At 42.3% G+C, this 18,017-nt stretch overlaps 1 protein-coding gene across 7 annotated transcripts in view; it reads right to left on the reverse strand.

The window, feature by feature from the left end:
- Positions 1-18,017, reverse strand: part of wdr27 (WD repeat domain 27) — a 491,161-nt gene that overhangs the window by 288,708 nt on the left and 184,436 nt on the right. The window contains exon 23 of one of the 7 annotated variants that reach the window (XM_072580379.1): positions 16,319-16,471. The exons of the other annotated variants lie outside the window; for them this stretch is intronic. Within the exon in view, the coding sequence (XP_072436480.1) occupies positions 16,450-16,471 (22 nt within the window). The 3' untranslated portion in view covers positions 16,319-16,449. Of the gene's footprint in view, positions 1-16,318; positions 16,472-18,017 lie in introns of those variants that run through there. 7 annotated transcript variants of the gene reach the window in all.

The following is an 18,017-nucleotide window of genomic DNA, read 5'->3' on the forward strand; positions in this document are numbered from 1 at the left end:
ACAAAGAGGGAGGTCATTCAGTCTATTATGCTCACAAGAAATAATCAACCTATTAGTCCCATTATCCCTTTCTTTCACATGGCTTTGCAATTTATTTCCTTTTCATGTATATATCCAAATCCCTTTTGATAGTTACTTTTAAGACTACTGGACTTGATTTGGACTGTTGATGCAGGAATATCTGCTTGTAACTATAAGTATTTCTTGACTGGAGATTATAAAAATATGTTTTCACTTGGATTTCACCAGTGCACAGGTGATGGACAGGTGGGCCAGTAAAGTGTCGTGTAGGTGTTGGGATGGCTCCCTAATGCAGTCAAGCTGAGAAAGGTGGAGAGTTGGTAACATCAATAAAAACCATTAGCTTTTGAAAATAGCAGGTATGGTTAGTAAGTTTGCTGATGATACCAAAACTGGAGGTGCAGTGGACAGCAAAGAAGATCAGCTCAAAGTAAAATGGGGTCTTGATCAGGTGGGCAAATTGGCCAAGGAGTTGCAGATGGAGATTAATGTAGATAAATGCGAGGTACTGCATTTTGGAAAGGCAATTCAGGGTAGGACTTATACACTCAATAGTAAGATCCTGGGAATGTTGCTGGACAAAGAGACCCTGGAGCACAGCTTCATAGCTCCTTGAAAGTGGAGTCGCAGGTAGATAGGATAGTGAAGAAGGCGTTTGGCATGCTTTCTTTTATTGGCCAGAGCACTGAGTATAGGAGTTAGGAGGTCATGTTGCAGCAGTACAGGACACTGGTTAGGACACTTTTGGAATATTATGCGTAATTCTGGTCTCTCTGCTATGGGAAGGATGTTGTGAAGTTTGAAAAGGTTCAGAAGAGATTTTCAAGGATGTTGCTAGGACTGGAGGGTTTGAGCTATGGGGAGATGCTGAATGGGCTGGGGCTGTTTTCCCTGGAGCATCAGATGCTAAGGGGTCATCTTATAAAGGTTTATAAAATCATGAGGGGCCCATGAATAGAGTAAATAGATAAGGTCTTTTCCCTGGGGTGGGTGAGTCCAGAACTAGAGGCCATAGGTTTAGGGTTGGAGGGGAAAGATTTAAAAGGGACCTAAGGGGCAAATTTTTCATGTAAAGGGTGATGCATACATGGAATGAGCTGCCAGAGGAAGTGGTGGAGACTGGTACAATTACAACATTTAAAAGGCATCTGGATGGCTACATGAATAAAAACGGTTGAAAGGGATATGGACCAAGTGCTGCCAAATGGGACTAGATGAATTTAGGATATCTGGTCGACATGGACGTGTTGGACCGAAGAATCTGGTTCTGTGTTGTACACCTCTATAACTCAATGACTCCATGTACAGAGGAAGGATGGTGCTTCCGTTTTTTTTGTCAATATATGTTGACATAATGGGTTTGAATTAAGTTATAGGCCTGTTAACTGACAACTATACAGAACTATTAACCAACTGCCAACTTGATGTGTAGTTTTGTGCTTTACAGCTAAGTTCACATATCAAATTATTTTCGAAGTAATGTTTTAAAACAACAGTATAAAATAAAGCTCAATTAAAAGGTTCAATCACTACTGCACCTTGTGTCAATCGAGCAGACTTGCCTTTGTCAACAGGTGCCTACTGAGCTTGTAGACAGCATTTATTTTTCTCCTGTAGTCGTGTATCTTGGAAAGTTCACACATCACTTCATTGAATTCACAGAATCCACAGCACATTCAGCTCAACAGGATTATACCACTAAGTGTGCTCCACACGAACATCACAATCTACTTCATCATTATCCTTTTATTAATTTCTCCCTCCGACGTGCTCCAGCTTCCCCTTAGAAGTACCAACATCATTTGCCTCAACTGCTCACTGTGGTCACAAGTTCGATATTTTATCCACTCACTGGATTAAAAAGTTTTTCCTGAATTGTCTAATGGATTAAATAAGAGCTAACTTGCATTTATGACATCTGGTGTTGGGCTTCCCACAATGAGAAACATATCATCATGGCTACCCTGTTAAATCATGTCAAAATTTTAAAGGTTTCTATTAGGACACTATTTGCCTTCTCCTTTCCAGGGGAAAATAAAAGTTGCAGTCTATTCATTCTTTTCGCAGTGGTCAAACCTTTATGTTCTAGCACCATTCTTGTAAATAAGTTTTTACCAATTCCAGGGACAGCATGGTAGCTCAGTGGTTAGCACTGCTGCCTCACATAACCAGAGTCCCAGGTTCGATTCCAGCCTCGGGTGTGGAGTTTGCACATTCTCCCTGTGTCTGCATGGGTTTCCTCCAGGTGCTCCAGTTTCCTCGCACAATCACAAAAGCTGTGCAGGCCAGGTGAATTGGCCATGCTAAGTTGTCCATAATGTTAGGTGCATTAGTCAGAAGGAAATGGGACTGGGTGGGTTACTCTTCGGAGGGTCGGTGTGGACTTGTTGGGCCGAAGGGCCTGATTCCGCACTGTAGGGAATCTAATCTACTACCTAATCTAGCCTCATTAATATGCAGGCTTCAATTCTCCCATCACCAGATAGCAACTGGCAGGGTAAAGCTGGTGAGATGTCCCGAGTGAGTGACTAGGCAGCACAGAGAGCATGTAGAGTTGAGGTGGGTGATAGCAAGTGAAGAAAGATGTAGCATACAATTGTGGGGGTGTTGGGACATGAGCCTTTGTTAGAGGTGGGCGCAGTAGCAGAGACAGAGGGATAGACAGCAGATGGTGGCACTTACCCTGGCAGAACAGCAAAGGTCAATGACCTTCTTCCTGCATCATTGGGAATTTCTCCAGAACATAGAGACAATTCTGACTGAGATACAATCTCAGACCAGGCTGGTAGGGTCTTAACATATAGCCTCTTCTGCTAGTCCTGAGGGAAGAAAATATAGAAAATAGGTGCAGGAGTAGACCATTCTGCCCTTCTGCCTGCACCACCTTCTGGCTGATTATGCAATCTCAGTATCCCATTCCCACTTTCTCTCCATACCTCTTGATCCCTTTTGTCGCAAAGAGAATATCTTTGTCTGCACCACCCTATTCACAAGAACATCCAGGTCCCTGTCTGTATAATGTGTGCTAGTTTTCCTTGTTGTGCAATTTTTGGGTCAAAGGTTTGCAACCATGTAGGGCAGCTCCAGAGTGTCTGTACATGACTGTCATTTAAATATGGAGCCTGTGTTGTGGATGCCAGTTTATTCTGATAGTGGCAAATACTACTGGCTATATTCAAGCTAGCACTGGACTAGAGTGGAGCAATAGGGGTATGGTTGGTAATTAATGAGGTAAGTTTAGAACAATCACGCAAGAAAACTCACTGGACCCTGCAGAGAGAAATCCTTCAAAAGACCCAATGAAAATGATACCATCAAAATATGGAAAGATTCAGCCCTATATCTTCGTTTCTCAATTCTATTCTTCTGGAAATAAGGGTTTTGTTTGCAACTTTTATGATGTTATTAGTCAGTATTGCTACTTTCAATGATTAGTGCATCTGCAACCCTTCAACCATTTGCTCCTCCACATCCTTTAGACTCATGGTAAGTGCATGGGTTTTGAATGAGTTAGAATTCCATTACTTCCCAAGGGTAATGTGAACCACTTGTTCCTTCTGTAAAAACACATCAGCACATACTTATCAATATGGGCTTTACTTTGCTACTTATGCATCCATCTGCAAGTTTATTAACATCTTGTACTATGAAACAATCTTCAATATCGGTTGTAGCGCCCATCAAACACACCCCATAAAATGATGCAATCTGCAAGTTTGCATTTCTATTTCTGATTCTCAAGACTAAGTCATTCAATAGATGACGAGGGATAATGGTAAATAAGATTATTAGCTAAAATCATTCTCTCATTTTTTTTTAAAAGGGGCAGTACTTTTATGAAAAAGAAACAAAGACACCTATAGAGCCTTTCATGGACTTACAGACAAAGAAGTATTTTTGAAGTAAAGACATTGCTGGAATGTACAAGTTGCAGCAACCAATTTGCACACAGCAAATCACCACCAACATTAATGGGATAATAGCCAGACAAACTGCTTTTTGAGGGAAAAGCCAGGAGAGAGGATAATTCCTACTACCCTTAGCCAAAATTGCGCCCTGGGTTAATTACATGCTATTTAGAGAACAATGTGGCAGATCTTGTCTCAGGTGAAAGAAAACACTTCTAATAGTGCAGCATTCCCTCAAATCCTGGAGTGTGAGCCAAGATTTTTTTCTTCAAGTCTTGGAGTGGGACTTCTGACTTGGAGGTGAGAGTGCAAACACTCGAGTGGACAATGCAAAACTGGTGTTTCTACCACTTGTTTAGAACGCATGCTCACTAAAGTGGGACCACAGATACACCAAATCTCCTCTCAGTTCACACAATATGTGAAACAGCAAATCATGAGGGGCATGGATAGCATAAATAGACAAGGTCTTTGGGGGTTGGGGGACTCCAGAACTAGAGAATGCAGGTTTAAGGTGAGAGGGGAAAGATTTAAAAGGGACCAAAGGTCCAACTTTTTCATGCAGAGGGTGGTACGTGTATGAAATGAGCTGCCAGAGGTGGTGGAGGAGTCTGGTACAATTACAACATTTAAAAGGCATCTGGATGGGTATATGAATAAGAAGGGTTTAGAGGGATATGGGCCAATTTAGGATATCTGGTCGACATGGATGAGTTGGACTGAAGGGTCTGTTTCAGTGCTGTACATCTCTATGACACGATGTCAACCAAATGGAAAACGAGTAATTTGAATTTAGTTAACTGGTAGCAACAGCAGAATTTTAGTCATGGATTTTATTGTCAGTTCACAGAATTTGACAGAAAGTGCTATGGTCAAACTAAAGTTTTTTTTCTCAATATGGGCAAAACGTCAGGAAATAGAGACACTATATTTATAAAACTAAGTTAAAAAATCACACAACATCAGGTTATAGTCCAACTGGTTTAATTGGAAGCACACTAACTTTCGGAGTGACGTTCCTTCATCAGGTGATAGTGGAGGGTTCAATCCTAACACAGAATTTATAGCAAAAATTTACAGTGTGATGTAACTGAAATTATACATTGAAAAATTGATTGTCTGTTAAGCCTTTCATCTGTTAGAATACAGTGATAGTTTCACTTCTTTCATGTGTAAATCACAAAACTTTTTTTTTAAAGTTGCATTCTTGGGTAAGTTGTTAACAATGGTGATAGCTAGACAATATGTTGAAGGTGTTGGCCCCCTGTGTTCTCTGTCTATGCCATGATGTTTAGATTGATTCTAATCTAAAAAGTGAGATAACAGAGTTTTACATAAATTCATGCAGTTTCTGAGCTCAGAGTTCTACATGAAAGCATGCAGTTTTTGAGCAAAGTACAATGTAACCCTGCAAGTACAAATTCACCCCACAAAATATATGTGTGCATGTGGGTCTTTGTCTGTCTGTGTGTGCATGTATGTGTGTGTGTGTCTATCTGGGTTGGGGGTTGTGAGTGTAAGAAAGTGTATGTGTGTGTGAGTAGTGAGTGCAGAGAGTCTTAAGTCTGTGAGGGGCTGCATGTGTGAGTGTGGGAGTGTGTGTGTCTGTAAGGGTGTGTGTGGGTGTCTGTGTGCGCATCTGTGTGTATGTGTGTCCGTGTGTATGTGTATAGGAGTGCCTGTGTGTGTGTGTGAGAGTGTATGTGTGTAGGAGTATCTGTGTGTGTGTGTAGTGCAATGGTGGTCACCTGTAATGTGACATGAACCCAAGGTCCCGGTTGAGGCCCTCCCTATGGGTACCGAACTTCGCTATCAGCCTCTGCTTGGCCACTTTTCTCTGCTGCCTGTCCCAAAGTCCACCTTGGAGGATGGTCACCCGAAGGTCCAAGGTTGAATGTCCTGGACCACTGAAGTGCTCCCCAACTGGGAGGGAACCCTCCTGTCTGTTGATTGTTGTGTGGTGCCCATTCATTCGTTGTTGTAGCCCTTGCTCGGTTTCCCCAATGTACATTCCCCATTCCCCATGTACAACACCGGCATCTCCAAATCATGACTTTATAAAACTCACTCTTCTACACATTTAACTAATGAAGGATACTTGACATGCCTTACTGTTTAAAAGTTTTTAGCATTGCTTTTAGAATATCATTGTAAATTAAAGATTTACTTCAATGAAATTAAATGCAAATAAAACTCTTAGATGTCAGCCTGCCAAATTCACATTGCTATAGCCTTGCAAAATACAGCCTCAGATATCTACAGATAAGTCATTCAGATTATTTTTCATGGCTGTCTTTATGCATTCCATATCTGTTTTGGCTGTTGGTCTGTAACCTAAAGCATCCATTTTCTAAATTGTATCAATGATTCCATGTGAAAATGTGAATAATCAAGATTGCACCTCTCTCCCTAATTAGAGACATTTAATTGGTTATATAAATCAAAGAACTGCAGATGCTGGAAATCTGAAACGAAAGATATTGTTGGAGAAACTCAGCAGGTCAGAAACATCTGAGGGGAGAAAGCAGAATTCACGTTTCGACTCCATTGACCCTTCTTTTGAACTGACATTTTTGGTTATAAAGCTTGTTTGACAGGAATCAATATACATCAAGCTATGAATGGGGGCCCTTGTGATGCAGTGGTAATGTCCCTGCATCTGCAGCTGGAGGACACAGTTCAAGTTCCACCTGGTCCATAGACATATAATAACATCTCCGAATTAGGTCAGGTTAGAAAATATCTTCATCAAGTCATGGGCCAAGGCAAGAAGGCAGATTCCAATAGAAACTGAACTCCACAGTGTCAGACAAGTGATCTAACTGGCCTCTGAAACCAAGATATTAGCAGGGTAACTAAATGTGAGCACAATTTAAGTAAATGCTTCAACAACACTTTCATGACATAGTTAGAATGAACCTTTGGCATATGGGTGCTCTTTATCCTAACAGTTAGCCACACAACCAATTTTGAAACAATAGCAAAGCACAGTGTTTGAGCAACAGATATTTGTTTCGTATGTTAAAAACATGTTATTTAGTATTTAATGGTAGTTGTCTTTCATTGTGTGGTAAACGTTATTTTCCAGGTCTCTGGCTGAACCAGTGGGATGGAGCAGTTTAACTATGAAAAGGGGCTGGATAGACTTTGGTTATTCGGAGAAGGTAAAGGGGGGACTTGATTAAGGGGTATAAGGTTATTTGCGACATGGATAGAGTGAATAGAAAGCAGCTATTCTTATAGTGAAAGACAGGAGGTGTAGAAAAGATTTGAGCAAAAGATTTTCACCTGGAGAGTCGTGATAGTCTGGAATACACTGTTTGGAAAGGTAGTTGAGGTGGGTTACCTCACAACTTTTAATAAGTGTTTGTGTGAATACTTGAAGTGTCATAACATGCAAGACTATGCACCTAATGAGGGAAAGTGGGTCTAGTGTAGATAGCAGCATATTTTTGGTAATACAGACTTGATGGAGCAAAGGATAGCAGTATAGTGAACTGGTAAAAGTACTCTGAACTGGCTTTGATGGACGAAAGGGTAGTAATAAAGTCCACAGTATTGAAGTGTACATTTTTAATTTGTAATTTTGAAATGTGTTTTTTAGACCAAGGCTGAAACAGCCAAAAATGCCTGTGGAAGTAAATTAAGAGGCTAAAAGGAGAAAGTGAGCACTGCAGATGCTGGAGATCAGAGCTGAAAATGTGTTGCTTGAAAAGCGCAGCAGATCAGGCAGCATCCAAGGAACAGGAGAATCGACGTTTCGGGCAGAGAATCGACGTTTTGGGCATAAGCCCTTCTTCAGGAATGTGGAAAGTGTGTCCGGCAGGCTAAGATAAAAGGTAGGGAGGAGGGACTTGGGGGAGGGGCGTTGGAAATGTGATAGGTGGAAGGAGGTCAAGGTGAGGGTGATAGGCCGGAGTGGGGTGGGGGCGGAGAGGTCAGGAAGAAGATTGCAGGTTAGGAAGGCTGTGCTGAGTTCGAGGGATTTGACTAAGACAAGGTGGGGGGAGGGGAATGAGGAAACTGGAGAAATCTGAATTCATCCCTTGTGGTTGGAGAGTTCCTAGGCGGACGATGAGGTGCTCCTCCTCCAACCGTCGTGTTGCTATGGTCTGGCGATGGAGGAGTCCAAGGACCTGCATGTCCTTGGTGGAGTGGGAGGGGGAGTTGAAGTGTTGAGCTACAGGGTGGTTGGGTTGGTTGGTCCGGGTGTCCCAGAGGTGTTCTCTGAAACGTTCTTCAAGTAGACGGCCTGTCTCCCCAATATAGAGGAGGCCACATCGGGTGCAGCGGATGCAATAGATAATGTGTTGGAGGTGCAGGTGAATTTGTGGCGGATATGGAAGTATCCCTTGGGGCCTTGGAGGGAAGTAAGGGGGGAGGTGTGGGCGCAAGTTTTGCATTTCTTGCGGTTGCAGGGGAAGGTGCTGTGAGTGGAGGTTGGGTTGGTGGGGGGTGTGGACCTGACGAGGGAGTGGTTTTTTCGGAATGCTGATAGGGGAGGGAAGGGAAATATATCGCTGGTGGTGGGGTCTGTTTGGAGGTGGCGGAAATGACAGCGGATGATACGCTGTACATGGAGGTTGGTGGGGTGGTAGGTGAGGACCAGTGGGGTTCTGTGCTGGTGGCGGTTGGAAGGGCGGGGCTCAAGGGCGGAGTAGCTGGAAGTGGAAGAGATGCGGTGGGGGGCATCGTCAACCACGTCTGGGGGGAAATTGGGGTCCTTGAAGAAGGAGGCCATCTGGGTTGTATGGTTTTGGAACTGGTCCTCCTGGGAGCAGATGCGGCGGAGACGAAGGAATTGGGAATATGGGATGGCGTTTTTACAGGGGGCAGGGTGGAAGGAGGTGTAGCCTAGGTAGCTGTGGGAGTCGGTCGGTTTATAGTAAATGTCCATGTTGATTCGGTTGCCAGAGATAGAAATGGAAAGGTCCAGGAAGGGGAGGGAGGAGTCTGAGACGGTCCACGTGAATTTGAGGTCGAGATGGAAGGTGTTGGTAAAGTGGATGAACTGCTCAACCTCTTCGTGGGAGCACGAGGCAGCGCCGATACAGTCATCGATGTAGCGGAGGAAAAGGTGGGGGGTGGTGCCAGTGTAGCTGCAGAAGATGGACTGTTCCACATATCCTACAAAGAGGCAGGCATAGCTGGGGTCCATGCGGGTGCCCATGGCTACTCCTTTGGTTTGGAGGAAGTGGGAGGATTGGAAAGAGAAGTTGTTCAGGGTGAGGACCAGTTCAGTCAGTCGAAGGAGGGTGTCAGTGGAAGGGTACTGGTTGGTACGGCGGGAAAGGAAGAAGCGGAGGACTTTGAGTCCTTCGTGATGGGGATGGAGGTGTACAGGGACTGGATGTCCATGGTGAAGATAAGGCGTTGGGGACCGGGAAGCAAAAATCATGGAGGAGGTGGAGAGCGTGGGTGGTGTCCCGAACATAGGTAGGGAGTTCTTGGACTAAGGGGGACAGGACCGTGTCGAGGTATGCAGAGATGAGTTTGGTGGGGCAGGAGCAGGCTGAGACAATGGGTTGGCCGGGGCAGTCGGGTTTGTGGATTTTGGGCAGGAGGTAGAAACGGGCGGTGCGGGGTTGTGGGACTATGAGGTTGGAGGTGGTGGATGGAAGTTAAGAGGCTGCCTGGCGAGAGACACTCATGGAATGTCACATCTACGGATGCAAAGGAAACTTCAAACAACAGGCCTGCGAGGATGGGAGGGGAAATAGCAAGTCAAAAGAGACTGAACTGTTAAGTCTTGTACTACAAAGATGGGCGGGGGGGAGGGGTTGAAGGTGGATGACAACATCCTGTTCAACAGCAGTTACTGCAGACACATTTTTTTTTGTTTTTTCCCTTAGAAGAGTACACAAGGACAGGAGTCAAAAGCCCAATTCAACTCTACTGAAATAGGCTACTGTGCAACTGTAATCTTGTACGCCTTGCTCTGTCTAAGCACCCTATGATCTTTTATGTCTTTGTTAGCTCTGATCTGCCTGTACTGCTCGCAAAACAAAGCTTTTCACTCTACTTAGGTACATTTGACAACAATAAATCAAATCAAATCAAATAAAATACTGGGAATGAATGAGAACCAGCCTGGTTTTGAACATTCGCATGAAGGTCACAGTCAAAGAACTATCCCCTATTCACCCCTTTGTTTTTCATGTAAAGACCGTCTCTCATTCGGAGGAATGCAAGCCAGACAAAAGGAAACAGGAAAACAAAAGGTCTTTCTCATGCCAAACACTGAAAATTAATTATGATTTAAAGGATCAGAAGGGTGGCTCAGTGGTCAGCACTGCTGCCTCACAGCACCAGGGTTCAATTCCCGTTTCGGGCAACTGTCTGTATGGAGTTTGCACATTCTCCCAGTGTCTGCATGGGTTTCCTCCGGGCACTCCAGTTTCCTCCCACAGTCCAAAGATGTGCAGGTCAGGTGAACTGGCCATGCTAAATTGCCTGTAGTGTCAGGTGGATTAGTCAGGGGTAAATGTAAGGGAATGGGTCTGGGTGAGTTGCTCTGCGGAGGGTCAGTGTGGACTTGATGGGCCAAAGGGCCTGTTTCCACACTGTAGGGAATCTAATCTAACTACAGAATAAAAAACAATCTGCAAAACTAAGGATCATGAAAATGATGTTCAGTTACATTGATAGTTACCAATAACCTCCAATGTTGCAACTGCAACATTTAACTAATCACTTGTTCTGAACAATTCAATGCTTTTTTATAATAACTTTTATCCTTTTACACTTACTCATTTCTAAGTCTGTGTGTATGTGTGTTGTGTTAATACTTCTTCTCAAATTTAGTGTAACAAATACACCATTTTTGTTAACTCAAGAAAGCCTGGTTAAATTGGTTCCTTTTACAACAAACGTTTGTTTGGATCTGGGGAAGAAATATTCTGAAGGAAAGGGTTCCATTTTTTATCTTGTTGCAACCTGCCAAGGTGTAGGTGAAAAATGCAGAGAGCCAGGACAACATCCAAGAGCTTAATGATTTGGGGTCTTCCGTCTGGATTTGTAGAAAGTGAGGACTGCAGATGCTGGAGATCAGAGTTAAGAGAGTGTTGTTGGGAAAGAATAGAGGGTCAGGCAGCATCTGAGGAGCAGGATAAACAACGTTTCAGGGATGAGGCTTGAGGCCAGGGGGCTGAGAGATAAATGGGAGGGGGTTGGGGCTGGGGGCAGGTAGCTGGGAATGTGATAGGTAGATGAAGGTGCGAGTGGAAGTGATAGGCTAGTGGGGAGGTTGGAGCGGATGGGTGGGAAGGAAGGAAGATGGACAGGTGGAACGGTCAAGGGAGTAGTGCCAAGTTGGAGGCTTGGGACTGGGATAAAGTGGGGGGGACATGAGGAAACTGATGAAATCCACATTGATCCTGTGTGGCTGCAGGGTCCCAAGGCGGAAGATGAGGCGTACTTCCTCCAGGCGTCGGGAGGTAAGGGTTTGGCGAGGGAGGAGGCCTATGACCTGAATGTCCTTGGTGCAGTGGGAAGGGGATGTAAAATGTTCAGCTAATGCCCCAAAGGATCTTCCCATATCCAACAGTAAATACCTGTACTTCCACGCACGTGATCAACGGTATCCATTGCAACCGATGTGGTCTCCTCTACATCGGGGAAACAGGACAACAACTTGTGAATCATTTTAGAGAACATCTCTGGGACAACCGCACCAACCAACCCCACCATCCCAAGGCTGAACACTTTAACTCCCCCTGCCACTTCATCAAGGATATGCAGGTCCTGGGCCTCCTCCATCACTAATCCCTAAACACCCGACGTCTGAACGAAGAATGCCTCATCTTCTGTCTTGAGACCCTACAACCACACAGGATCAATGTGGATTTCACCAGTTTCCTCAGTTCCCCTCCCCAAGCCTTATCCCAGTCCCAAGCCTCCAACTTGGCACCACCACCTTGACCGATCTTATCTGTCCATCTTCCTTCCTTCCAACTCATCCACGCCACCCTCCCCTCCAACCTATCACTTCCACCCACACCTTCATCTACATTCCCAACTCCCTTTCCCCCAGCCCCACCCTCCTCCCATTTATCTTTCAGACCCCTGGCCCATAAGCCTCATTCTTGATGAAGGGCTTATGCCCAAAACGCTGATTCTCCTGCTCCTCTGACTTGCTGTGCTTTTCCAGCACCACACTCTCATCGAGAACTATAACAAATTTGAGAACATTGTCTGGGATCTGGATGTAACAATATACCCGGATTCCCAGATCCATCTGTGCCACATTGTACTGCAGTCTCTCTATTTATGCCACTTTTTGTTCTTCTTGCCAAAGTGGATAGATTCACATATTGTCACATTATATCCCATCTGCCAAACTTTAGCTTACTTACTTAACCTATCTATATTCCTTTGCAGATTCGTTATGTCCTCTTCATCACATACTTACCCACCTATCTTTGTGTCATCAGCAAATTATGTAATTATACCTTCAGTCCCCTCATCAAAGCCATTGATATAGATTGTACAACTGAGGCACCTGCACATTGTTCCAACTCAAAAATGCCATATTATTGTTTACTTTCCAGTTCCTGTGAGCTAACTAAACTCTCTGTTTAGTGTTACAGACAGCACCATGCCCACTCACTACATCTAACAATATCCACTTAGAGACTCACGACCTCCTCTTAGAAACTCAGTTTTCTACCTATCTTGGTGTCATTGGCAAACTTAACTGCTCAATCACTTCATCCAAGTCATTAACATCAAACATGAAAGGGTGAGGTGCCTGTGCTGAATCCTGTGACATTCCACTCGTTACAACATGCCAATCCAAAAATTATTCATTTATTTCTATTCTCTACTTCCTAATCAGTTTTTTTTAATCCATGCTAATATGATGTCCCCTTACACATGAGCTGATCTTTATAGGGACCTTTGATGTAGCATTGTGTTAAACAGCTTCTGGAAATCTAAATATACCACATCCACAGGTTCTCCTTTATTTATATTGCATTCCTTCAAGAACTCTGACAAATTAGTCAAACATGACTTTCATTTCACAATCTTAACAGGATTATACCAATTCTCCTGAGTGTTAATCAAAAGGCCTGTAGTTTCTTGATTTATGTCTTCTTTCTTCCTTTTCTGACCTATTCCTTCACCTAATTTCCCAGTTCACTCTCAACAACATTGCTTTTATATCCTGATAATTCGCCTTTTTAGACAGACTCTTCTCTCCCTCAGACTGAATATGAAATTTAATCAGACTTTACAACTCTATGTTATAATTGTTATGCAAAGGAACATCTTTATTATGAGGGTATTACCTTATCCTGTCTTATGGCACAGAAGAGGGCATAGCCTTAGAGTAAAAGGAAGACCTTTTAGACCAGAGATAAAGAGAAACCTCTTCAGCCAGAGAGTGGCGAATCTGTGGAATTCATTGCCAAAGACTATGAAGGCCAGGTCATTAAGTATATTTAAATCTAAGATAGATAGGTTCTTGAGTATCAAAGGGATCAAGGATTACAGGGAGAAAGTGGGAGAATGGGGTTGAGAAACTTAGCCATGATTGAACGTTGGAGCAGACTCGATGGACTGAATGGCCTAATTTCTGCTCTTATGTCTTACGGTCTTATGGAGACCAAAACTGCAACAATAGTCCAGGGGTAGTCTCACAAAGGTCCTGTATAATTGCAGTAAGACATCCTTTTTCCCACACTAGAATCCTTTGTTATGAAGGCCAACATACTACTTGCCTTCTTCATTGCCTGATGCTCCTGCATGCTTAAACAAAAATGTTAATCTAATTAAATGTATAGAAAATACTGCAAATGTTCCACCTGGCTTCCTTTCAAGATTTCTCTTTTAGTCTGCCTCACGGATAGTTATACATCCATAATTCACTTTTGATCAGCTTGTCACTTTCTGAAATACCTTCCTTCTAGTTTTCATCTTTCTCTTCTTCATTGTTACTCAGGTATCAATCACTGTGCTAGCCTAAAATTGACCATGGTTTTAGTTCAATGAAAAGTTATGTATTGAAAACAATAATAATTTGCCTTTCCACTTTATAGATATTGATTAAGTTACTGGTTAATTCAAGTATTTTCAGTTTTTCTGACTTCTGTGGCTTTCTTCACACATTTGAAGACAACATTCTCTGTCAATGCATCTCATGCGAGTACCTGGAACCTGAATTCCAGCAAATTATTTTTACATTTGCATGAAGGTTCAAATGAATCAACGTGATTGGGTTCTTTATATTCCCTTCTCAGCAGGATTGACCTCTCTTCGAATACAAGTTTGGCACTTCCCAATCTGTGTTTAGGAAGAGCTTTCATTCAGATCGTTTTTGAACTCAAATGACACAACAGGGTGCCAATGGTTTATTTGACCTATGAAAGAATGCATAAGTCACAAAAGCAACCTAATCAAAATAAATGTTCCAAATACAGATACCTAAAGAATAATGCTCCAAGTTCATATATTGCCAACTGGGCTGCTTGCCTCTCGTCATTTCCACAAATGGAAACTAATCTATTCATTCAGATGTAGAAAACCCATCTTTTTCACCTTATGTATTTTGCTTTGTCATTTTACCCTTCTTTCTGCCAAACCTTTATCTGTATAATATATTAAAAATAGCAATTATAAATTTCAAAGTGACAATATTTCATTTTAGTAGCTTTGCCCAACGTTAAACAAGCAAACAAGGGAGCAAACAACAGTTACATAGATGAAATGATTTTCTCTCGTTGGAGAATTATATTAAAAATAAATTAACTTTATATATTGCACATTTATGTGCTTTGGATTTTAAACCTCTTGATACAGCAGCCTAGAAAAATTATCAATTTCAGTTTTCAAATTTGTAACTGAACTTCAATACATTCTTTAGGGGAAAGTTCCAGATGGCCACTACCTTTTGTATGAAGCTACAAATCAGTCATTGAACTAATTGAATAAGAGTGGAACAAACTGTTTTTGGAAATAGCAACTTGAAGACAACTTCTTCTTTTCAGAATATTGCCACACATATTGAATTGAGATTTTTAATTCATTCACAGGATGTGGACTTCACTGGCCAGGCCAGTGTTTATTATCCATCTTTAATTCTCCAGAGGGCAGTTGACAGTCAACCACATTGCTGTGGGTCTGGAATCACATGCAGGCCAGACGAGGTAAGGATGGCAGATTTCCCTCCCTAAAGGCCATTAGTGAACCAGATGGGATTTCCGCAACAATCAGCAATGATTTCATGGTTATCATTAGACTCCTAATCCAGATTAGTTTAATTTTTATTGAATTTAAATTCCATCATCTGTCATGACAGCATTTGAACACAGGTCCCCAGGACACTACCTGGCCATTGTCTCCCCTTAAATCATCTCATATTTAAGGCAACATACTTTCAAAATTTGCCAAAGAAATTGCAAGTCATATTATTGGGGAATGGGGGAAGGATTCATTTTTTTCCCTAAAAAACTTTCACCAAGAAGCACAAAGCATTACTAATATAGCTCACACCTGATTTAATACACCTGATTTAAACAGAATTAGCTTGATTGTTTGACTTTGTTATTATGAATTTTAATTGATTACATTTTATTAAGTGGATCTCCACTGGCACAATATAATTGCTAACTTCCTCTTGTTGCTTTCAAAGCTGCTGCTCAAGTGCTCCCTCTGGAGAAGAGGCCAGATAGTAGCTGCTGTTAAACTTTTGACTCCAGATCAGATCACATCATCGAATGACTGATTTTATGCATCATTTATTGACTGCTTGAAATCTGGTACAAAGTTGGAGTACAATAGTTTGAATGTGCCAACTATGGTCTGACAGACCAAACAATAATGTCTCCATCTTTTCACCGTACAGGAATTTCTAGTTCAGTGCTTCTGTGATTTTCCATCTGTGTATTGTGCCATCCTCACACATCCATGACAGCACATCTGCAACTGTTCTGTGACATCCGTCATCCAACTCTGCCTTGTTTTACCGGCCTCTACTTTGCCCCCTAGAAGAGATCTTTTTCCTTTTCCAGTTCTGATTAAATAGGCTAAACTGCTGACATTTTCTTTTCTGGACGCCGCTTTTACAGAGTTCTTTTGCTCCTGCTGTTTCAAGCACCTCTTCATTTGTCTTACGGTCTGTATAATGAATTTTAAGCTAGCATATACATTTCAAAGGCCTCAATTCTTTTCCATGGATCTTTACATATTGGCCAGGTTTCTGAAGCGGAGAAAGTGAGGACTGCAGATGCTGGAGATCAGAGCTGAAAATGTGTTGCTGGAAAAGCGCAGCCGGTCAGGCAGCATCCAAGGAGCAGGAGAATCGACGTTTCGGGCATCAGCCCTTCTTCAGGATTCCTGATGCCCGAAACGTTGATTCTCCTGTTCCTTGGATGCTGCCTGACCCAGATTTCTGAAGCATAGAGGAAAGTGGATATGAGATTTATTTCCTTGCTAAAGGTTTGAGTTTTCTTGGTGCATTCTTCATCTTCACAAAATTGCTTCTGGCTGTCTATACTCCTCTTCTGACTTCAGTATTGCATCACCTTCGGTTATCCTTTGTCCTAAATTGGAAAAATACTCTGTCATTTACCCCGTTAGTTCTAGCATGTCTTTTCACCACCCTAAGTCACCTTTCCTTCTCTGTTCATTCACCTATTGTCAGGGTTTACTATCCATTCTTTCTGATGCTCTCATCTCTGTATTGACACCATTTTCCCAGACCTTGGGCAGAAATGTAAAACTAAAGATAATCAACCACAGAACATTAGAAAGGTATCAAGCCAATAGACAGAACCCTCAGGCTTTGGTTGCCATGCCAAACTACAATCAGTTGTTTTTCAGTAGAGAAAAAGGAATATTTTTTTCAAAGTGGTCCTGACCCCAGTTGTGAAAACAAAAAAGAAAATTGAGCAAAGTTGAGAAAGATCGCCTTGGCCAAATAAAAACTAACATTCCAGCCAGCTCCTTTAATGGCTAAAGATAGAACCAGAAGGACTGGAAATGAGAGATGCTGCAATGGAACAGGAGCAAAGTTCACATGCTTGACAATCAGAGGTCAGGAAAATAAAAGCATTACAACATCCAAAAAAATCAGGAAACAAAATTGTAACATATGAGCTAAGTGTGGTATCAGGAAACCAGTAAGTGTTTGCAGGCAAAAAAGCTTTAATATATTGACAGTCAATTTCCTATCACATTGAGTAAACCCAAGTACCTGTATACTCTTTAAGTCAAGGACAAGGCAAGGGTGGGAGGATGATTGAATACAGGTGTGTGAGGACCAGAAACAAAGGAGTGCAGAAAAACAAATAGGAGGATGAAGATGAAAACATATAGAGGAAAAGGACAAATGGGGAGTAACCGGGGTATTTATCATAAGGAAAATGGAGTATAAAAACAAGCAATGATTTGGAGATGCCGGTGTTGGACTGGGGTGTACAAAGTTAAAAATCACACAACACCAGGTTATAGTCCAACAGGTTTAATTGGAAGCACACTAGCTTTCGGAGCGACGCTCCTTCATCAGGTGATGAAGGTGCGACGCTCCGAAAGCTAGTGTGCTTCCAATTAAACCTGTTGGACTATAACCTGGTGTTGTGTGATTTTTAACTAAAAACAAGCAAGTGTTGCTTCAACTGTACACAGCATTGGTGTGACCACACCAGCTGTAACTATTAGCGCACTTTAGAGAAGATTCACTAGGTTGATTCCTGGGATGAAGGAATTGTTCCATAAAGGAAGGTTGAGCAAGTTGGGTGTATACTAACGGGACCTTCGAAGAATAAAAGGCAATCTTATCAAACACAGTAGATTCTGAGCATCTTTGCTGTATAAGGAACAATTCTGAAAGTGTTAATGTAAGGTCATAATGTAATGTAAAGAAAATAGTCTTTGCTCAGAGGTACTTGAAAATAGCGATAATAAATAATCTAATCTAATGACAATGTCACACAGTCTTTGGGTGGAGAATCAGGCAGTGTAACATGAGATCCTGATGGAGATGGATGTGTGATTTCTAACTCCTCATAGTCCTAAGTAATTATGCAAAACCATTCAATGGAGTGTGTACCTATTGCAATCATGTAATAAACGGCCTCTTATATAACC

The sequence above is a fragment of the Chiloscyllium punctatum genome, chromosome 11, assembly GCF_047496795.1.
Source record: "Chiloscyllium punctatum isolate Juve2018m chromosome 11, sChiPun1.3, whole genome shotgun sequence".
NCBI lineage: Eukaryota > Metazoa > Chordata > Chondrichthyes > Orectolobiformes > Hemiscylliidae > Chiloscyllium > Chiloscyllium punctatum.